The sequence below is a fragment of the Microcaecilia unicolor genome, chromosome 6, assembly GCF_901765095.1.
Source record: "Microcaecilia unicolor chromosome 6, aMicUni1.1, whole genome shotgun sequence".
Taxonomy (NCBI): domain Eukaryota; kingdom Metazoa; phylum Chordata; class Amphibia; order Gymnophiona; family Siphonopidae; genus Microcaecilia; species Microcaecilia unicolor.
This window is the reverse complement of record NC_044036.1, coordinates 42,692,707-42,716,874: the sequence shown is the minus strand read 5'-3', so window position 1 is coordinate 42,716,874 and position 24,168 is coordinate 42,692,707. Positions and strand designations below refer to the sequence as shown.

General features: G+C 43.2%; 1 protein-coding gene across 1 annotated transcript in view; it reads right to left on the bottom strand.

Annotated features, from left to right (window-relative positions):
* LEPR (leptin receptor) overlaps positions 1-24,168 on the bottom strand; it is a 204,665-nt gene that overhangs the window by 167,106 nt on the left and 13,391 nt on the right. Inside the window, exons 2-3 of the mRNA XM_030207748.1 lie at positions 11,085-11,393; positions 7,117-7,240 (exon numbers count right to left, since the gene is read on the bottom strand). Coding sequence (XP_030063608.1) covers positions 7,117-7,240; positions 11,085-11,393 — 433 coding nt within the window. The remainder of the gene's footprint in view (positions 1-7,116; positions 7,241-11,084; positions 11,394-24,168) is intronic.

Here is a 24,168-nt window from a genome sequence, read left to right as displayed (position 1 = left end):
AGCAGGCCCATGGGCCAAGGTTGAAGAAGGGCATCGATGCCTTTTGAGCCCAGCTCTCGTCCCCTGCTGAAGAAACGGAGAACCTTCGCATTGAATGCAGTGGCCATTAAGTCCATCTTTGGCATCCCCCAACGGGCAGTTATCTGATCAAAGGCCAGAGGGGAGAGCGTCCACTCCCCCAACTCCAACTGGTGGTGACTGAGAAAGTCTGCTTGCACATTCTGTGGCCCCGTTATATGAGCCGCTGTCAAGAAAGAGAGATGAGTCTCTGCCCAACAGCAGATCAGAGCCGCCTCACGCGCTAGGGGTGAACTTCTGGTGCCCCCCTGACGGTTTACGTAGGCGACCGCCATCGCATTGTCTGAAAGAACTCGAACTGGGCAACCACGGAGAAGAGACAGAAACTCCCAAAGGGCCAGAGGAATCGCCCGTAACTCCAAGCGGTTGATAGACCATGACGCCTCCATCCAAGTCCAAATGCCCTGGGCCGTCTGTTGCAGGCAATAAGCCCCCCAGCCAAACAGTGACACATCCGTATTGACTATCTCCTAGTCCGGGATTGCCAGAGGAATATCCGACACCAGATTCTTTTGAATGACCCATCAGTGAATGATTGTGTGAAGACAGGCCGAACATGGCACCCGAACCTCATAATCCTCAGAGAGCGGAGACCAACAGCTCAGAAGGTGCCACTGGAGGGGGCGCATGTGAGCTCTGGCCCACTTTACCACGTCCAAGGTAGAGGCCACGGAACCTAGAACTTGTACATAGACCCAAGCCCGCGGGTTCGGAGTTTAAAACAGCACTCGAAACTGAGCCTGTAACCGCTGTACTCGAGCTGAAGGAAGAGAAACTATCCCTGTTTGGATATTAAAGCATACCCCCAAGTATTCCAGTGTTTGGGAAGGCATTAGGCTGCACTTCGGGAAGTTGCTCACCCAACCAAGCGACTGAAGCAACCCACACAAGCTAGTCATCTAGATAGGAATGGACCTGAATCCCTTCCTTCCTGAGAAAGGTTGCCACTACTACCAGGACCTTGGAAAAGGTCCGAGGCGCTGTGGCTAGGCCAAAGGGCATCGCTTTGAATTGAAAATGATGACCGAGCGTTGCAAAGCAAAGAACGCGCCTGTGGGGAGGCCAGATTGGAAAGTGTAAATAAGCCTCTTTGAGATCGAGAGAGGTCAAAAACTCCTCTGGCTATACCGCTGCGATCACCGATCGGAGGGTTTCCATGCGGAAAAGCCGAACCTGTAAGGACCTGTTGACGCACTTGAGATCTAAGATGGGTCGCCAAGAACTGCCCTTTTTTGGCATCACAAAATAAATGGAGTATCGACCACACCCTCTTTCTGCTGGGGGTACAGGCTGGATGGCAGGAGGGTGTGTCGAATGGCCCGCACCTTGGCAGGACATTTGCAAGGAGATTCCAGAAAACAGTCTACTACTGGACGAGTCAATTATAACTTGTAACCATCTCTGATAACTTCCAAGACCCATTCGTCAGATGTTACCCTGGTCCACTCCACCAGGAATAAGTACAGTCTGCCCCCAATAACCGGCTGGATATGGACCAGGGCCTCATCATTGGGCAGACCTGGCTGCAGGCTGGTTTCTGTTACCGGAAAGGAAGGCCCGCCTGTCACCTCGAAAGGGCTGAGGCCTCTAAGAAGACCTTGCTCTCTGAAAAGAGGCCCCGCGACCTGGATGGTAATGACGTGTATCCCTAAACTTAGGTCTAGGTCCCGCCAGTTGTACAAACTTGGACCTGTCCTCCGGGAGGCGCAGGCTCTTAGAGTCACCGAGGTCCTTCACAATCTGTTCTAAGTCTGTCCCAAACAAAAGCTTTCCCCTAAAAGGAAGCCTTGCTAAACATGACTTAGAGGCCACGTCTGCAGCCCAATACTGCAACCACACCAGCGATGCACGGTGACCGCTAGGGAAACCTCCTTCACCGAAGTCCTCAAAAGATCATAAAGAAGATCTGCAAGGAAGGCTAAACCGGACTCCAAGGCCGGCAAAACAGCCACGAGATGTTCCGGAGAGGAGGCTTTCTGTACCCACGGTAAGCATGCCCGCCCACGCCGCATAGGAGCCACAAACTGATGCCTGCAGGGAAAGGGCCGATTCTTCAAAGGACAGCTTCAAGCAAGTCTCCAACTTATGATCCTGAGGGTCCTTGAGCACTGTGCCACCCTTCACAGGAAGAGTGGTTTTCTTAGTGACCGCTGTGATTAAGGAATCCACCGTAGGGACCTTCAGCAAGTCTAAGTCAGGAGCAGGCTACGCGTAAAGTACATAAGTACATAAGTACATAAGTACATAAGTAGTGCCATACTGGGAAAGACCAAAGGTCCATCTAGCCCAGCATCCTGTCACCGACAGTGGCCAATCCAGGTCAAGGGCACCTGGCATGCTCCCCAAACGTAAAAACATTCCAGACAAGTTATACCTAAAAATGCGGAATTTTTCCAAGTCCATTTAATAGCGGTCTATGGACTTGTCCTTTAGGAATCTATCTAACCCCTTTTTAAACTCCGTCAAGCTAACCGCCCGTACCACGTTCTCCGGCAACGAATTCCAGAGTCTAATTACACGTTGGGTGAAGAAAAATTTTCTCCGATTCGTTTTAAATTTACCACACTGTAGCTTCAACTCATGCCCTCTAGTCCTAGTATTTTTGGATAGCGTGAACAGTCGCTTCACATCCACCCGATCCATTCCACTCATTATTTTATACACTTCTATCATATCTCCCCTCAGCCGTCTCTTCTCCAAGCTGAAAAGCCCTAGCCTTCTCAGCCTCTCTTCATAGGAAAGTCGTCCCATCCCCACTATCATTTTCGTCGCCCTTCGCTGTACCTTTTCCAATTCTACTATATCTTTTTTGAGATACGGAGACCAGTACTGAACACAATACTCCAGGTGCGGTCGCACCATGGAGCGATACAACGGCATTATAACATCCGCACACCTGGACTCCATACCCTTCCTAATAACACCCAACATTCTATTCGCTTTCCTAGCCGCAGCAGCACACTGAGCAGAAGGTTTCAGCGTATCATCGACGACGACACCCAGATCCCTTTCTTGATCCGTAACTCCTAACGCGGAACCTTGCAAGACGTAGCTATAATTCGGGTTCCTCTTACCCACATGCATCACTTTGCACTTGTCAACATTGAACTTCATCTGCCACTTGCACGCCCATTCTCCCAGTCTCGCAAGGTCCTCCTGTAATCGTTCACATTCCTCCTGCGACTTGACGACCCTGAATAATTTTGTGTCATCGGCGAATTTAATTACCTCACTAGTTATTCCCATCTCTAGGTCATTATAAATACATTAAAAAGCAACGGACCCAGCACAGACCCCTGCGGGACCCCACTAACTACCCTCCTCCACTGAGAATACTGGCCACGCAATCCTACTCTCTGCTTCCTATCTTTCAACCAGTTCTTAATCCATAATAATACCCTACCTCCGATTCCATGACTCTGCAATTTCTTCAGGAGTCTTTCGTGCGGCACTTTGTCAAACGCCTTCTGAAAATCCAGATATACAATATCAACCGGCTCCCCATTGTCCACATGTTTGCTTACCCCCTCAAAAAAATGCATTAGATTGGTGAGGCAAGACTTCCCTTCACTAAATCCGTGCTGACTTTGTCTCATCAGTCCATGTTTTTGGTATATGCTCTGCAATTTTATTCTTAATAATAGCCTCCACCATCTTGCCCGGCACCGACGTCAGACTCACCGGTCTATAATTTCCCGGATCTCCTCTGGAACCCTTCTTAAAAATCGGAGTAACATTGGCTACCCTCCAGTCTTCCGGTACTACACTCGATTTTAGGGACAGATTGCATATTTCTAACAGTAGCTCCGCAAGTTCATTTTTTAGTTCTATTAATACTCTGGGATGAATACCATCAGGTCCCGGTGATTTACTACTCTTCAGCTTGCTGAACTGACCCATTACATCCTCCAAGGTTACAGAGAATTTGTTTAGTTTCTCCGACTCCCCCGCTTCAAATATTCTTTCCGGCACCGGTGTCCCCCCCAAATCCTCCTCGGTGAAGACCGAAGCAAAGAATTCATTTAATTTCTCCGCTACGGCTTTGTCCTCCTTGATCGCCCCTTTAACACCATTTTCGTCCAGCGGCCCAACCGACTCTTTGGCCGGTTTCCTGCTTTTAATGTATCTAAAAAAAATTTTTACTATGTATTTTTGCTTCCAACGCTAATTTCTTCTCAAAGTCCTTTTTTGCCCTCCTTATCTCCGCGACATAGCTCTATGCAACCTTAAGCCCACTCTCCGGCATATCCCACTACGCCAAAATAAGGATCTTCATGGCCCCATGCACATGAAAGGAACGAGGTGGGCATTTGGTGCCAGACATAATAGAGGGCATCTGACCTGTTCCCCCTGACGATTCAGGAGGGAACTGGCCAAAACCTCAAAAGCCCTAACAATCAGGGAGGGAAGCTCTTTCTTGCAAAAAAGGCAGGCAGCTGTCGGATCATCCCCCTCCTCAGAGGGCAGGGTGACCTCATCTGCCAAATTTAAAGATTCTGAGGGACAGCCCGGAGACAAAACCGGGCCATCTGTGTCAGATAGCTCCTCGGGATCCAAAATCTCCACCCGGGGACGTTTTGGCAGGAAAGACTGAGAGGCTGCAGCAACCAAAGTTTGCTGAGGAAGAGACGGGGCTGCCTGAAGAGAAGCTCCTGACTTCTTCAAAAGAAAGGCATTATGCATTAATAAAACAAAATCCGGGGGAAAAGGAACTGCAAGAGACGCCCCTGCTCCCTATACCTGTACATCGCTTCCCTCCATCAGAGCCTGTGTCTATCAACTGCCATGTGCGGAGTGGGTCGCGCCTCAGAGGGAAAAATGGCACCTGCCAACACGCGCTGCACTAACTGCCCCGAGGAAACCACCAAACTATCCCCTGCGCTTCCGACTCATCGGACGCCTCAGGGGAACCCCCGCTGCAGGCTGACGGTGGCAGGACTCACACTCCCCTGATGCTGCTCTCTGGCCCCCACACAAGGAGCAGCGCTTAGCCGCCTCAGAAGGCACTGACATGCTCCACAAACTCTTGTCCCAAAACTGACTCGGCAGAATGTCTACTTCCTCCGTATGATTAAACAAAAACAAAGTCTCTTACCTTTTTTTTTAGTCAGGAGAGAAAGGAAACACCCGATCAGGCCAACAGCCCCGGGCGACAGAGGTAGGGGGAGACCGGGAGGGACCTGGCACCACCATGTGTACACAAGCTGCAAATAGCCACTCAACTCCTGTCTGTGCTAAACTAGGCCCAAAAGACACCAGTAGCCAGATCAAACCAGATCTGCACAGAGATGTCCCTCCACCTACTAGATAGAGAGAATACTGAGGTTTAGCTGGCTGCACAGGTCCACATATAGAAAACCTCGGAGGTTCTCTGTACAACCACAAGTCTCTGGAATGATCTGTGGGACGCCATGGAATAAAAGCTTGGGAGAAGAGTCAGGTTTTCACCTGAAGTAGAAGTAGTCTCAAGTTATACGTAGCCCCTCTGGGAGTAAATTCCAGAGCGTGGGGGCTACTCCTGAGAAGGCTCGCTGGTGAGTTTTGGAGGGCTTACAGTTTCCACCACAAGTGTAACAGGTAGGGGGAGGTATGGGCCTGGGTCCACCTGTCCATAGTTCACTAGTATACTCCACCACTAGACTACTTCAGAGATTTGCATGCTGCTCTAATGGACCTGAGTAGTGAGGCTGGCATAGAGGATTGTAAGTAATTATTTTAATCATATTTTGGAGGGTGGGAGGGGGTTACTGACCACTGGGGGAGTAAGGGGAGGTCATCCCTGATTCCCTCCAGCGGTCATCTGATCATGTAGGGCACTTTTTGTGGCTTATTCATTAATAAAATAGGTCTAGACCAAAACATCCAACTATAGCCCTGGAAGTTTTTGTTTTGTTCCATTATGGCAGAAAAATATCTAGTGTTAGGAACACCCAGATCTCACCCTTAACACACCCCTGACACATCCCCTTGTGAGTTGAACGCACTTCTGACAGACTTCACAGAAAAATGTCCAAATGTAGATTTATGCCACTGTTTGGAATTTTCCCCTTTTGAAAATGAGCCCCATAGTCTCTTGGCATTCCTTTAGCCCATTTTTCAATGGAAACAGATAATGAAAAAGAATAGAACATGTGACAGTGAATGCATGATCTGCATGTCCCTACAAACTCTTTGGGATGGCCTGCCATTTGCAAAAACACAGAATATGTCAACGACAAGTCGCTTGCATGCTGTTGCATGTCAAACAAAAATGAGCAGGAAAAATATGCCATTTTGTATTTTTTTGTTTACCCATAATGGTGTGCACTCTTTGCAGAGTGAACACTATTTGCAAAGAGGGTGCACTTTCTTCCAATAGAGTGCAACTGCATGAACCATTTCATATGTGTGCACTCTTTTGCAAACAGTGTGCTCGCTTAATGACATTCCCCCAAATTCTGTACATGGCGCCATAAGTTGTGTGTATTAATTTGGCCGCATGGCCAAATTGTACACACAATTTAATTGACTAACAGTGTAATCAGAGGTGATAATTGGTACTTAACCAATCAGCAACATTAATTGGCTTTAATTAGAACTTACACGCAGAACATTTTAGGCGTATTCTATAACACGGTGCACATAAATTCTAATGCAGACAGTTGAAAAGGGGGCATAGCCATGGGTGTCGAATGAGTGGGTTGTGGGCATTTAAAAAAACTATGCACACTATTATAGAATACACCCAATCTACATCTAACTTGGTCGCAGGTATTCAGGCCTGGTTTTAGGTAGCCTAAATGGGTGCATCTAAATTTTGGTCGCAAGAAAGGCACATGAGCGTATTCTAAAACCAAAATTGGTTTTATGGCGCCAATTTTTAAGGCGCCATATATCAAATTTCTCCCACTGCTCCCATAATGACAAAATGTCAAAGAAAACACCAAATAAAATTCCTGGAAACAGCATGGGAAATGACGCAAAACAAAAATTTTCCAGCTGCCTGACCCTACAAACTCCCACTGATAACAGGAGAAAATTCACAGATTTGGTACTTACAAAACATAGAAGAGATTAGCTCTCTGTTCACTATTCACTTGAGACTTCTCATCAGACGCTTTCAAGTTACAAATTACAGCCTCCATGTCTCCTCTAGTCCAACACCACATGTTCCACTTTAAATCTACATTACAAAAAATGTACAACATATCTGTAGAAGGGCATTTTCCACTTTAAATCTACATTACAAAAAATGTACAACATATCTGTAGAAGGGCATTTTCAATAAATTCACAAGAAAAATACTAAGCATAAAGAAGAGGAGAAAAAATATATAGATAGATGCTTATTTCCCACCACAAAAATATATTTACAGGTAAGTGTTACAACAGAATCAAAAGCATTTTGGCAAAAGTAAACACTACATTTAAAAAACCTGCAAATACTGGAGGAAGGGTTTTCCCTTCTTTTCTAAGGACAATCACCATAGGGGCTCTTTTACTAAGCTGTGGTAAGCACTAACGCGTGCTTACCGCAGGTTAAAATTCACTACCGCGGAGCATGATCAGATGTCCTGTGGTAGTTTCGGATTGGCATCCGTTTCCCACATACTAAACAGTACCATTTTGTAGCCCTGGGGCATGTTTGGGAGTGGAGAGGTGTGCCTGTGCTCTAATCGGTTAGCGCAGCTACACTGGCACAGGCCAACCAATTAGCATGTGATTAGCATGGGAGCCCTTACCGCCTAGAAAACAGGTGTTGGTAAGGGCTCCCGTGCTAATGGCCACGCGCTATTTGCAAAATTAGCACATAGTCATTAATGTGGGAAACGGGAAACGCAGCCATTTTACAGTCTCACTAATAGTGGCCTCAGCGCATGGGAAATCCACGCACTAGTCATAGTGTAGGCTACTTTTTAGCACAGCTTAGTAAAAAAGGTCCCATAGGCTTTCACTCTCCAAAATTCAGATACATGCAAAAATTTATGCACTGATGGGACAGTGCTGAATGTTGTCCAAGCTGTTCGAATATCTTTTATTTATAGCATGAAGTGAACATACAATGTTGTCTAGTTCCTCCCACTTAAGGAATTCAGAAACTGAAGTCTGGAATCCATAAGAACATAAGAAAAGCTATGCTAGGTCAGACCAAAGTCCATTGAGCCCAGCATCCTGCCTCCAACAGCGGCCAGTCTGGATCACAGGTACCCAGTATATCCAAAAAGGTAGATCTATTTCTTTTAGTTCATTTTCACTGTTGAACAATGGATGGCTCTCCCAAGTCTACCAGGCAAATAATATTTTATGGATTTTTCCTCCAAGGACTAGTGTGTTAATCAACTTGACCATATCCTTTGGCAACAGATTCAACAGCTTAATTATGTGCTGCATGAAAAATAAAACTTTCCACATTTTGTTTTCAATCTGACAGTCATTTGTTTCATGGTGTGTTTTCTTGTTTTTTGTTGTTTCAAAATACTGGCTGGTGCCCAGTTAACTTCTATTTTGCTGCCTCAACCTTCCAAGTGCCCCCCACCCTCCCTGCGATGCCATCACCCTCCAACTCTGAAGCCAAGTAAAGCTGACCAAGTCCAACCCCATCCTTCCCACCACTTAGGTCCCCCAGGACCTACTCTGAAGAGTCCTGGTGGTCCAATGGCATCCTAAGGGCAAGGAGATGCTACAATGACAGCCATTTTCAACAAGGAACCACCATGGGCAGGAGTAGGCGTTGCTCCCACCCTTAGGAGCACACTGAACCACCAGGACTCTTCATGGTAGGTCTAAGGGGGGCTTATGGGCTCAGTTGGCCCTGCTTGCCCTCAGGGGTGTGGTGGGAGTGGGATCAGTACTGCAGGGGAGGGAAGCAGAATCAATAGAGCAGAGGGCACCTGCATCCTTTATGCGGGTCCTGGCTGAATGTCGGCCAGGATTCGCATAATCCCAGCAGTCAGATCCACTATTATTAGCCCCGGGTATTCAGTGCTGATACCCAGACATGGTTTGGCATTGACTATCTGGGCCTAATTCTGCTTGCAGCGATCAGTGTTTAAGAAAATGCCGATTGCCGCAGGCTGAATATCAGTCCAAGGAAATCTTATTTGAGCTTTCATAACTTTAAAAACTGATGCAGTGGAAGATTCAGAATAGGAAACAGAATCAAACATCTCAGCATTAGGGGGAACCTTGGCAGATTTATATGCAGAGCTATTCCTGAAGCAGAATAAATCAGGGGCACCATCTCAGACCCAACATTCCAATACATTCCTCCTCAACCCCTATTTTGTTCTCCTAGGCAGGAGGAAAGCGACACTTCTGAGCTGCGCTTGCTTCCTCCTTTGTTGGATTCAGTTTGAAGCTTGAAGTGAACAAGGCTGGCAACGCTACAGAATGAAATTAGAAGAGGAGGTGACAGAAACAAGTAAGAAGTGTTGCACTCCTCCTCCTAGTGGAAGAACATAAGGAAAAAATTATGCTGAGATACAGAGAGTTGGAAAGGATGCAGGAAGAATGGAAGAATGTTGGAAAAGTTCATGCAGGGATGGGATAGGGTCAGAGAAGATCATATGATGGGCTGGGGGACACCCCACACAAGCATATTTACCTCATGCCCACTTTGGGTCAGCGTTGGCTGACGGTCATAAAGGTGGGGAAAAGGAAACTTGTACAATGCCTATCTTGTCTACTCAACTCTGATCAGTCTTTAAGCCTTCAATATTCAGCCTGTGTTTTTGAAACTGCTGACCACCATAGGCTGATATGTGCCTATACAGGTACCAGCACTAAATAAACGGGCACTCTGTAGATAGTACAGCAATTTATGTGGTCCTGTATGCCCAGTCAGTTATTCAGGCCTGCCACTAAATGTCAGCAGTGCCTGGGTAACTTCTGGGTCCACCCCAACTGTGCCCTGGCACTCAGTGGACAGTGCTGAAGTAGTCTTGCCTAGATTTTAATTATTTATTTATAAATGTTCAAAATACATCAAGTATCATGTGAAAAAAAATATTGATATACAATAGATTCATCACTGAAAAAAACTAGGAAAAAGAGAAACACAATATTATCATTAACAAGTGAAAAAAAGAAAGGAGTGGAGGAGTGGCCTAGTGGTTAGGGTGGTGGACTTTGGTCCTGAGGAACTGAGTTCAATTCCCACTTCAGGCACAGGCAGCTCCTTGTGACTCTGGGCAAGTCACTTAACCCTCCATTGCCCCATGCAAGCCACATTGAGCCTGCCATGTGTGGGAAAGTGCGGGGTACAAATGTAACAAAAAAAGATGAGAGAAATGGGGAGAGGTGAAGAAAATCACTCCACATCCGGAGAAATGTGAAGGAAATAAAGGAAACTTTAAAAAGGCAAACAAGAGCTAAACTCATCAGGAGAGTCAAAGAACAAAAACTACCTGAAGGAAAACAATTCAGTTACAGCTATTCAAATGGATACTGGGCTAGATGGACCATTGGTCTGACCCAATATGGCTACTCTTATGTTCTTATGTAACAGTAACCACTAGACTCGACGGAGACTTTTTGCCATCAATAAAACTCTTCAATTCTTGAGGATCAAAAAACATATAATTACCACCCTCAACTTTACCACAGCATTTACAAGGAAACTGAAGGATAAAGGTTGCCCCCAAAGCCACCACTTGCAGCCTTGCACCTCACTTGCGTGGACCTGGATAAATCAGGAAATATAAACATATACGATGACCAAAAAACAAGTAATCTCTATAACGGAAAAAAACAGTCTCAGAACCCAGTTCTGGTCAGGTTCAAGGGCAAAAGTAGGTATAAGTGTTGAGTCTGCCTAGATTTTAAACGGTAGCACTCTGGTTAAGTGCCATTGAAAAAAATGTATATAACCTGGTCACTGCGATTTAACTTGGTCTTTCCTGACCAGTTAAATTGTTTTAAACATTGGGCCCTAAATTTCCAACAAATTAAGGACAAGGCAATAAACTGCTTTTATGTGGAAGCTTGAAAGAAATATAATATTTTATTAAATGCTTTTTGGATACCCACCTGTCATATTTGACAAAAAAGGCTTAAGTTCTGTATCATTTTTAGGTGAAGAACAAGTCACATCTGTTTCACTTGAAATACAACAGAAATCACCTTCTTTGGCCTCTAATTCTGCTGAATTAGCATGTGTCAAATATATCATCATTAGATTTAATCCTTGATCTTCACTCATACTGTAAATGGTCTTTGGCACCCCAGTAGGCAAAGAGGAATGTGAAGTTTTGTTTGAGAGTATACAAGATAAAGTAAAATTCCATGCTGGAATCTGAAATATTGAAGCATGTGATGACGATGACAGTTGAATAAAACCTGAAAATCCAAAAAGAGACATGGGAAAGTGAAAATGTAGAAATCTGAAGAAATTAACAGCATGCACACACGGGTACTAAAGCCTTTGTGCTTTATGACAGTATACAATTAAAATCTGTTGAGATCTCTCCCTCTGATATTTAGCCCACAGCAATCAGTACTTTTAAAGCCTGAATCTAGCCTAGAAAACTGTTTCCTGTTGGTTTATGGGAGGCCTCTCTCTATACACTCTCTTGCAATGCACTGAATCTATTTGGTACTTCCATCTCTACGGTTGATTCTTTCCGTTATTTAGGTATTACACTGGACTCAAATCTGTCTTTACTCCTCAGATCTCTGGTCTGTGTAAATCAGGATTCTATATCTTGTATCAACTTTGTTCTGTTAGGAAATACTTCACCCCTACTTCCTTTCATGTGCTTATCCTATCCCTACTGTTCATCAGATTGGACTACTGTAACATCGTTTGTTTAGGTTGTAGCTGGGTCAATCTCAAACATCTTTCGTCCTTACAAAACACTGCTATCTGCACTCTTTGTCACATACGTAGGTTAAATCATGTTACCCCCTTGCTGCAGAAATACCACTGGCCAACTAGGCGCCCAGATTCCATTATAGAATAGATCATGTTAGCACCTCAATGTTGGCATTGCAAACGCCATCGCCTACACCATGTATAAGGCAAATTTAAATGTTAGCATCCAACTCTTGGCCCTTATAAGAATTCTTAAGATGCATACATAATGGGGCCAATATTCAGACTGTGGGAGTTCGCTGCTCTGCCTCCCACAGTTGACGGTGAACCCAGAAATTCAATGCCAGGCCGTATTCAGTGACCAGCATTGAACTTCTGGGGGAGGGGGTGGCCACTATGCACATAACCAGTTAAGCCAATATTCATCAGCTGACCGGTTCTTTATACTGCGCCTAAATCTAAGCACCGCTTATAGAATACATTTAGTTGGCAGTGATTTCCATGCCAATTTTTTAGGCTCCATATATAGAATCTCCCCCTAAGTGCTAATATTCAGCCAAGATAGCTGGCTATCTTGCACTAAATATTAGCGCTTAGCCGGTTAAATAGCTCTGAATATCAGGTGGACTATATATATATATATAATTAGGAGGATAGTATTTAGAAACATAAATATAAAAACCTAATACACCATAAGATATTAGCCTTTAGAGTATGTCAAAATGGTTTTCAAATGGGAGTATTTGCCCCTTAACAGCAGATTTGTGGTAATAAAATCTATATTGTGATATGACAAGGTAAAAGAAGGGGACATTTTGGGGCTGGCTTCCTATAAGCATAGGAAAGTTTTAAATGTCACAGTTGATTTCATGGGAAGTAAATATTAGATGTGTTACTGGAGTATAAAAGGCACATACCCTGTAAGGTGTTGGAAGAAAGGATGTTTGTGAATAGGGTTAATCGTATTAATAAAGTGCACAACTTATACAGTGAGTTCACTTGGCCAGGGTAAAACTTGTTGCCTAAATGTAATTCACCTTGAGCATGGATTTAGAAATGGTGAGTAATTAAGAAGGGTCATTATTAAGCTGAGGTAAAATAACACATTTCACCATACATAGCTCAATTTGCGTCACTAATCTGCACTACCTCAGTACAGTAGGTAAGAAACTGGCACGTGCCTGGCTGTACCAACACATAGACAGCAGGGCCTAGGGCGGAGCTGCTATCTTGTCAAAGAACCAGTGGTATAGGTCTGCCCCCATTCCATCCCTAACTAAATCAAACATACCCCCTAAAGAATCCTATCCAATCAAATATCCTCCATCCTCCCACTACCAACAATACCTACTTGGATTCTCCTTAATGTTTAGTTGGGGGGAGGGGGAAGGAGCAATCCCAGGTCAGTGCGGCCCTGTGGGCTGTCAACTTCAAAATGGTGCTTTGTGACTATTAGTGAAATCTGGTGTTACTACTGATAGAGGACAAGCTACCAAATAAGGGTAAATGCATCAGCTCACCCATTTTCTGTCCCCAGGGGCACCTATCTGTATATAAAATAAAAGCAGATGCAATGTTGTCTGACTGTCTACTTATATGTGCATATACCCCAAGGAAATTTGATGTGCCTACTTGAGCATGTAAAACGCTGCTGTAAATGTTCAAGTTACTTATAAATGTACCCTCTTTTGTGAACTACCTCAAGCAATATATAGCATTTCATCAGAATATCTCTCTTCTAACTTTTACAATACTCACTGGACCTACTTGCATTTGTAAAAATATTTTTCTTAGCTACAGTATTCTATTGAAATTGTATATAAAGTATGCAAAAAGCTCTCTGAAAAAATATTAAATTTAAACTAAAGAACACACTGATAATTGTCTCTTGCATATATTGCTGTAAAAGCTTGAAAAATGTACAGCATTAAAACAAATAGAAATTATGATCTCTGTCTTGGGTTATCTTATACAACAAGATCTGTTCATTAAATTTTCAATGATAATAAAACATGAATTTAGTAACATTGTGGGGCTCATTTTAAAACAGAAAAATGTCTCAAAAACAGCATAAAGTGGCATTTGGACATTTTTCTCCAAAAACATCCAAATCGTGATTTTCAAAGCTCAGATTTGAGTCATTTTTCTCTGCAGTGTGTGCAAATCACAATCAGCCTTGTTGGAGGTAGGATTTGGGTGTTCCCAAACTTGGATGTTTTTCTGCCATTAATGGAACAAAGCAAAAATGTCCAGGACCAAAACATTTTGGTCTAGACCTGTTTCAATCAAGATTAAGTCACAAAAAGATGCTCTAAATGACCAGATGACCACTGGAGGGATAAAGGCATGACCCCCTTATTCCCCCAATGGTCAATGACCCCTTCCCACCCCCCCCCCCACCCCCCAAAGATGTGAAAGAAACAGTACATATATCAGGCTATAAGAAACTTCAGAAGTTATAGCCAGTCCTACATATCCCACACTAACTGTTACACTTGTGGTGGAACAAGTGAACCCTCCAAAACCCATCAAAAACCTACTTTACGACAAATACTATCCTAATCCACCTATTCTCTGCCCCCTGGAATGGCTTACCATATGTAAGGAGTCCCCATACCCAACAACTGACCTTACCCCACAATTTACCAGATCAAAACTAAGGAACAGTCACAGGGCAAAGATCTACCTCAGGTAAAGAGCCCTGAAATGAGAGGCTCCATCTTATTTTATAAATGGACCTTGTATTTCTCTCTTAAAAAGAGAAAGAGGAAAAATAATAGCCCCGATATTCAGACCACAGGAGATAACCGGGTTATCTCCCACTTCCGGTGACTGGCACTGAATATCCAGTTTAACTTCGGCCAGTCCGATTTTAACCGGCCATGCTGATATTCAGCATTGCCCGCTTAAAGTGAGACCAGCCAAAGTTATTCCACCTATTGTGGCAGCCAAACTTGGCCGCTCTCACTTTAAAAATCGGTGGATAGCAGTTTATATCGCCCGATATAACTGGCTATCTTTAAGCCGCTAAGCAACGGAATTCAGTGCAGGAGAGCCAGCTATCCGGTACTGAATATCGTCAGATAGCCGCTTAAGTGCTGTTTTAGCAGCCATTTTCTTTTGAATATCAAGCAAAATTTGTGTAAATAATATATATGTATGTGCTGAGAAAAGATGCTACACTTTGATTTACATGTTTACAGCATAAATGTTTTCTTTAATGAAGATCACCAACTCCTAAAAGATAGTACTAAACTTTTTATTATTTAAGATAAAGGATTTTTTTTAAATCAGACACTTTAGTGAAAAGTCCATTAGCTATATGAAAACATTTTCAAAGTTCTTACAACCATCAACAATTCTTAAAAATTCAAGATTGGTTGAACTTCCCCTTTCTCTTGATTAAATTCAGCAGTTTTACAGTAACTGAACTATTTTTCTTTTACAGATAATCTCAGGAGCTCACATAAGACAGTTTAACCCAATCTCTTCAACCTTGTTTTAGGAAACTGTTGACCCAGGAACTTCCCCTCAAGCATCAGATATGTATGGATATGTAAACCCCCTGGTGTCAGAGCAAGGTATTAAATGATGGTACCAAATATGTCACAGTGTTTCCCCAAAATGACTCAACACCAACCAGGGAGTTTAACAATAAAAAGAAAATATTTTTTTTATTAATTGAATTATATTTAAATACTAATGAAATTTTACCAACTTGCAAATTTAACATATGTATTTCAATTACAGGTTTGCGACACAAATCAGTTTAGTCTCTAGAAACATTGAGAGCATCCTCAGATAAGTATAAATATTAGTTACATAAATCATTTAGTTACATTCAATTCCGCAAAACACCAGACTCTTCAAAGTCTCCCCTCTCCTGTCCCTCAGACCCCCGGAGACCCCCAAGGATCCCAACATGTAAGTTTTCCTCTACTCTTTTTTTTCCCTTCTTTTAGTTCTCTCTCACTTATTGTTCAGGTTTCCTTTACTATTTTCTCTTATGTGCTCTTCACTTAGCTGCTCTCTTTGTTTTCTCTCTCTGGCTCTCTTGAACGGTGGGCGCCTTTTCTTTCAGGTGATAATCTCCAGCATCAACTTTCTTCCAGTCTTTCCCTAGTAACATGTTCTCACCAATAGAGCTCTCTCCCAACTGCCAGCCTGAGCAGTTTGTCACTCTCCTGAGAGTTCCATCAGCATGCGGAACACTCAGCGCATGCACACAGACCACTCAGTTTCACTGCACTGCTATCTCTACACCAGATCTAGAAGGAGCCAGGTAATCTTTTAACATTTAACCCATAGGGTTACAGATAACTCTTAAATAGATCTTTGTGTATTTGGAGCTACCTTCAAGTACTAACAACTGTAAAGAAATGGGTCTTTTCTGTTATCTTCTGTTACTTCAGGTGAGTAATAAACCTTCTCTGACTATGGAACACTTTTTTTTCTCCTGGTAAGTGTGAATACAGAAACCTCTTTTTCAAGTTAAGTATGAGTGTCTAATTCTTTCATTTACTCAGTTTCTTCACCCCACAAATGGAAACTTTTAAAGTGTTCCTTTACTCAGTCCATCCGTATAGAAAATGCGTTGTGAACTTATTGAAAAGAGTTATCTAACGTCAGCTTCATTTTCTTCTCTTTCTGCTTCTTTAAGTTCTTCTTCATTGGGGGCTTCTTCAATTCTGGATGTAGAGGTTTTCAATACCTGTAACTACTTTTAAAAACAATAAAGGTCATAAACTACCTGCCTATCGAGTGTATGATACTATGCTTGCGTTCCTGATAGGAGAAACAGGATACCAACACTGTGGAAAAATCTATTTTCTTAAAATAAAGATTAATTTTATTAGTCCCTCTCTATGGGGGTCTGTTACAAAGCTGTACTAGCATTTTTAGCTTGTGCTAAATGCTGAGACTCCCATCCTATATAATAATTCTCACCTCCAACTTTCTGACTTGCCTGGGACCGTGGCTCATTCCGAGTTGGTCTGCTAGGCTCCGTAGATCAGGCTGACATCACCGTAGCCATTATGATGTCAACTTCAGAACCCGGGGGGAAAAAACATGCTTCACAGCTGATCCATGTCCACAGGAGGTCGTGGACATGGGTGGCTGGAGGGGGGGCAGGGGAGAGAGGAGGGTCGCTGGACATGGGTGGCTGGAGGGGGGGCAGGGGATCACTGGACATGGGTGGCAAGGAGGGGGGGCAGGGGAGAGAGGAGGGTCACTGGACATGGGTGGCTGCAGGGGAGCCGAGGAAAACCTTGCTAGCGCCTGTTTCATTTGTGTCAGAAACGGGCCTTTTTTACTAGTAGGAATATAATGGGCATCTCAGCATTTAGCACAAGCTGATTTTTAGCATGAGCTAAAAACACTAGTGTGGCTTTGTAAAAGATCTCCTATATGTCCTATTCTAAGCTTTACTTTAATTTCCCTATCTGTTCTAAGTGTCTCAGTGGCGTAGCCAGACAGCTAATTCTGGGTGGGCACAAACTTATTTCTGCTCTACCCTACCTCCATCTCAAAATATAAATACTTTTAGCAAATGAAGATCCTCAAGCTCTGTTAGCTGAAAACATCCTCCAAAGGTGGTCAGAACTCCCTTTTACCAAGCTTGGCAGACAGCAGCATTGTCTATTGCAGGCACCACACGCATGCTTAGCTGTCGGTAGCTCAAGGATGCTGTCGCTGACTACAGAGCATGGTAGAAGGGAGATCTGACTGCCTTTAGAGGAGGTCCTCAGCTGGGGATACCTGGGGATCCCTACTAGCTATATGGCAAGGGTCATGGTCAGTGTTAGACGTGCTATGGCCCAGGTCTGAAAATAAGAGGAGGGAACCCTCCCCAACCCCTTCTCCTCCCTGCCTCCTCTCCAATTTCCCCACCTGCCATTACTATAACACCGACAGACCCTCACCAAATACAGAACAAGGGATCACAAATTAGAAATTAAAATATTTACACAAAAATTAATTGGGAACCCCAAGAAGTTAAACTTTACATGTACTACAATACTGGAGAAATAAAAACAAATGCATTTCCTTTTCTACTGAACACAATGCAAAGACATTTGCTATGTACATTTCCCAAAGCTAACATATTCCATTAAAAACATTCAAAATAAATGCTTTTTTTTACCTTTGTTGTCTGGACATTTTATTTTTCCATTTTGTGCTTTTTTTGTTTATTAGGTTTCAATTTCCTGTCATCTACTAATTCTCCTTCAAGCAGCTGTTGTCCATTTGTCTTTTCTCCTCTCTGCTGTCTATTCCCTCACTACACCTACCTCTGACATATTGATCGTTCCTTTTTAGCTTTCCTCTCTTTTTTCTTTTCTGCCTCTCTGCCAGCTCAAATTTCACCCTCTTTATCACCCTTCTCCTCCTTTTTACTTTTCATCTACCTATCAGATTTCAATCTTCTTCTTTCACCCACTAGTTCTCCCATTCCCCATCTCACTCCTTCCACAGCCTTTCATCTTTAATCTATTCCCCATTACCATATTTCTACCCTCTGTAATCACTCTCCTCCATCTATTTCCTTGCCCCCACCTCCTCCTCCTCCTGGCCTCTCCACATGGTTCCACCAGTACCAGCATCTTCCTTCCTTCACCCTTCTAGCCCAGCATCTGCTCCCTCTTTCTTCACGCCCCACTCTTATAGCCTGACATGTCCCTCTCCCTTCCACTCTGCCCTGTCCCCCATGGTCCAGCATTTCTCTGTCTCTCTTCCCTCACTCCCATTGTCTGGCATCTCTCCATCATTCCCATCTGTTCCTCGATCCAACATCTTCCTCTCTCCCCCTGCACCTCCTGTGCATCTCTCCCTGCCTCTCATCCAACTCTATGTCCTACACATCTCTCTCCCCCTCCCTTGTACCCCAGATCCAACATCTCTCTTCCCTCTCCCTCCCATGCAGCCTTCTCTCCCACCCTCTGCCATGTCCAACATTTCTACCTGTCTCCTACTGTCCACCATCTCGCTCTCTCTCCCTCCCTCGTGCCCCATGTCCAACATCTCTCCCTTTCTCCCCTCCACTGTCATGTCCATTTCTCCCTATCTTCCCCATGCACCATATCTCCCTCTCCTTCATCCCTATGTGCAACACTTCTCCCTCTCTCACCCCCTCCCCCTCCATGCAGCATCTCCCACCTCCACTCCCTTTATTACCTTCTCTACCCCCTTGCTGCATCTTTCCCTTCCTCCACTCCACCTTATGTCCAACAGTTCTCCCTCTCTTGCCGTTCTCTGCCATGCAACATCTCACGCCCCTCTTCCCCACCCCCTGTGCAGGATCTCTTGCCCTCCCTGCTCCTGTGCAGCACCTCTCCCTTCTTCCCCATGCAGCGTCTCTTGCCCCTCTTCCATTACCTGTAACATCTCTCCCTCTCTTCTATGAGTCCAAAGCAGCAGCATTAGCAGCTACTCCCACATGCTACCTGCCACTAACCCAGAAGCCTTCCTTCTGCTGCATCCCGCGCAGGCACAAACAGGAAATTGTGACGGGGGGCTTCCTAGTTAACAGCAGCATCTCTTCCTTTTCACTGTTCCCAGCATCTTCCTCCCTTCACCCTTCTAGCCCAGCATCTGCTCCCTTTCTTCCCACCCCGCTCTCTGGTTGATTCTTTCCATTATCTAGGTATTACACTGGACTCAAATCTGTCTTTACTCCTCAGATCTCTGGTCTGTGTAAATCAGGATTCTATATCTTGTATCAACTTTGTTCTGTTAGGAAATACTTCACCCCTACTTCCTTTCATGTGCTTATCCTATCCCTACTGTTCATCAGATTGGAATACTGTAACATCGTTTGTTTCGGTTGTAGCTGGGTCAATCTCAAACGTCTTTCGTCCCTACAAAACACTGCTATCTGCATTCATTGTCACACTCGTAGGTTCAATCACGTTACCCCTTGCTGCAGAATACCACTGGCCAACTAGGTGTCCAGATTCCATTATAGAATAGATCATGTTAGCACCTCAATGTTGGCATGCAAATGCCATCGCCTACACCATGTATAAGGCAAATGTAAATGTTAGCATCCAAATCTTGGCCCTTATAAGAATTCTTAAGATGTATACATAATGGGCCAATATTCAGACTGTGGGAGTTAGCTGCTCTGCCTCCCACAGTTGACGGTGAACCCAGAAATTCAATGCCAGGCCATATTCAGTGACCAGCATTGAACCTCTGGGGGTGGGGGGGGGGGTTGGCCACTATGCACATAACCAGTTAAGCCAATATTCATCAGCCGACCGGTTAAGTTATAACATATTCTTTATACTGCGCCTAAATCTAAGCACCACTCATATAATACACTTAGTTGGCAGGGATTTTTCCATGCCGATTTTTTCGGCGCCATATATAATCTCCCCCTAAGCGCTAAAATTCAGCCAAGATAGCTGGCTATCTTGTGCTAAATATTAGCGCTTAGTCGGCTGAAAGCTATTTAACCGGCCAGGAGCCATTCCTGGACTGTTAAATAGCTCTGAATATCGGGTGGACTATATTTATATAGAATTAGGAGAATAGTATTTAGAAACATAAATATAAAATTCTAATACATCATAAGATATTAGCCTTTAGAGTATGTCAAAATGGTTTTCAAATGGGAGTATTTGCCCCTTAACAGCAGATTTGTGGTAATAAAATCTATACTGTGATATGACAAGGTAAAAGAAGGGACATTTTGGGGCTGGCTTCCTATAAGCATAGGAAAGTTTTAAGTGTCACAGTTGCTTTCATGGGAAGTAAATATTAGATGTGTTACTGGAGTATAAAAGGCACATACCCTGTAAGATGTTGGAAGAAAGGATGTTTGTGAATAGGGTTAATAGTATTAATAAAGTGCACAACTTATACAATGAGTTCACTTGGCCAGGGTAAAACTTGTGTGCTTGAATGTAATTCACCTTGAGAATGGATTTAGAAATGGTGAGTAATTAAGAAGGGTAATTATTAGGCTGAGGTAAAATAACACATTTCACCATACATAGCTCAATTTGCGTCACTAATCTGCACTACCTCAGTACAGTAGGTAAGAAATTGGCACGTGCCTGGCTGTACCAACGCATAGATAGCACGGCCTAGGTCAGAGCTGCTATCTTCTCAAAGAACCAGTGGTATAGGTCTGCCCCCACTCCACCCCTAACTCAATCAAACATACCCCCTAAAGAATCCTATCCAATCAAATATCCTCCATCCTCCCACTACCAACAATACCTACTTGGATTCTCCTTAATGTTTAGTTGGGGGGAGGGGGAAGAAGCAATCCCAGGTCATTGCGGCCCTGTGGGCTGTCAACTTCAAAATGGTGCTTTGTGACTATTAGTGGAATCTGGTGTTACTACTGATAGAGGACAAGCTACCAAATAAGGGTAAATGCATCGGCTCACCCATTTTCTGTCCCCAGGGGCACCTATCTGTATATAAAATAAAAGCAGATGCAATGTTGTCTGACTGTCTACTTATATGTGCATATACCCCAAGGAAATTTGATGTGCCTACTTGAGCATGTAAAACGCTGCTGTAAATGTTCAAGTTACTTATAAATGTACCCTCTTTTGTGAACTACCTCAAGCAATATATAGCATTTCATCAGAATATCTCTCTTCTAACTTTTACAATGCTCACTGGACCTACTTGCATTTGTAAAAATATTTTCCTTAGCTACAGTATTCTATTGAAATTGTATATAAAGTATGCAAAAAGCTCTCTGAAAAAATATTAAATTTAAACTAAAGAACACACTGATAATTGTCTCTCGCATATACTGCTGTAAAAGCTTGAAAAATATACAGCATTAAAACAAACAGAAATGATGATCTCTGTCTTGGGTTACCTTATACAACAAGATCTGCTCATTAAATTTTCAATGATAATAAAACATGAATTTAGTAACATTGTGGGGCTCATTTTAAAACAGAAAAATGTCTCAAAAACAGCATAAAGTGGCATTTGGACATTTTTCTCCAAAAAACATCCAAATCGTGATTTTCAAAACTCAGATTTGAGTCATTTTTCTCTGCAGTGTGTGCAAATCACAATCAGGCTTGTTGGAGGTAGGATTATGTCACAAAAAGGCGCTATAAATGACCAGATGACCACTGGAGGGATTAAGGCATGACCCCCCTTATTCCCCCAATGACCCCTTCCCACCCCTCACCCCCCAAAGATGTGAAAGAAACAGTGCATATCAGGCTATATGACAACTTCAGAAGGTATGGCCAGTCCTACATATCTCACACTAACTGTTACACTTGTGGTGGAAGTGAGCCCTCCAAAACCCATCAAAAACCTCCTTTACACCAATCCTATCCTAGTCCACCTATTCCCTGCCCCCTGGAATGCCTTACCATATGTAAGTGGTCCCCACACCCAACAGCTGACTTTACCCTACAATTTACCAGATCAAAACTAAGGAACAGTCACAGGGCCAAGATCTACCTCAGGTAAGGAGCCCTGAAATGAGAGGCTCCATCTTATTTAAAAAAAGGACCTCGTATTTCTCTCTCAAAGGCAAAGAGGAAAAATAATGGCCCCGATATTCAGACCAAGGGAGATAACCGGGTTGTCTCCCGCTAAACCCGGATATATTCAATGCCAGTCCATTTCCGGTGACTGGCACTGAATATCCAGTTTAATTTTGGCCAGTCCGATTTTAACCAGCCACACTGATATTCAGCATTGACCGCTTAAAGTGAGACCAACCAAAGTTACTCCACCTATTGTGGCAGCCAAACTTGGCCGCTCTCACTTTAAAAATTGGTGGATAGCTGGTTATATCACCCGATATAACTGGCTATCTTTAAGCCGCTAAGCAACGGAATTCAGTGCAGGAGAGCCAGCTATCCGGTACTGAATATCGTCAGATAGCCACTTAAGTGCTGTTAATATATATGTATGTGCTGAGAAAAGATGTTACACTCTGATTTAGATGTTGGTGGAGGAAGTCTTCAGAGGTAATGCACTCCAGAAACCAATCAGCCACAATTAATTTGTATGTATGTATGTACAGAGAGAGAGATAGAGAGAGAGAGAGCTGCATTTCGATTAAAATTTCTAATTGGCATTAATCACGAAACAAAAAATGTTAATCTCGTGATTTATCACGTGATTACAGGTGGGGCATACACAGCAATCCATTGGGTCAGCATGCATTTCTTCCCCCCACCCCGGCATCTTTTTGCGAGATGTAATTATCTATTTATTTTGAATAAAAAATCAATTTTCTTTATATCTATAGGGAAGGCTAAGTTTGCAGGAATTACATCAAAGCATGTAGCTAATTTATTTCTAATGTCTTGCATATTTTTTAAAATTAAATCAAAACATGTAAAGTTCAGAAAAGGAGGGAGGAGATTGAATTGTTAGTAGTGTATCTCACTTGCTTTTGTCAAAGCTAATTTGCATATTTTTGACAGGTGGCCATGCCCGCTTTTGGTCCTAACAGCCAATGAGAATCGAGGACATGCCAAAACCCTGCCCATACCTGTCCATATCCCCGCCCCCTTGATGACATCACCATATGTGACATTGTAGCCCAAATCCTAATTTTATTTTATTTTGTGTGTTTCAATTGTGAGCCGCCTAGAATCTTGGATGGTGCAGTTAATACATTTTTAAATAAATAAATGAATTCTTGTGATTAACAGAGAGCTAACCAAGCCTTTCATAGACAATATGATTTCAGCTGCACAGATACAATTAAATTGCCAAAAGGATAGGCAAACATGAATCTGAATATGCCAATTACCCTAAAAACTAAAGTTTTTCTAATGCAATTATCTGTGGGTTCATTAAACCTGTAACTCAATAGGGAAGATTCAACTGAATGAAAGGATAATTACTTTGTAGTCTATGATGAACAAAAGTAAAGTAGAATGCATAATAGCTTCATGACCCACAAATTGATACACAGGCAATAACATACTAGAGCTCACCAAGGGGCCTATTTACTAACCTGTGTTAAGGTTTTTCACCCAGCATGCATTGAAAGTCATAATTAAGGCACACCAGGTGAAAAAAAAAACAACGTTTGATCACTAATCTTTTGACCACTATATATCAGTTGACATTGACATTATTGTATAATCCACTCTGCTAGTTTGACAATTGGAGGGTGTGCCAAATCTGTGTTTCATTTGTAAATTAAGATGAATAAATTCACCCTCTAATTCAAAAGAATTAACACAAACAGATGTACCACATCTAAAATTACTTTTATCTTCATCTGTACAGTAATGTGGAAAGTGGTAACTCAGCAATAACCATAGTAATTTCTGTGGGGGCGGA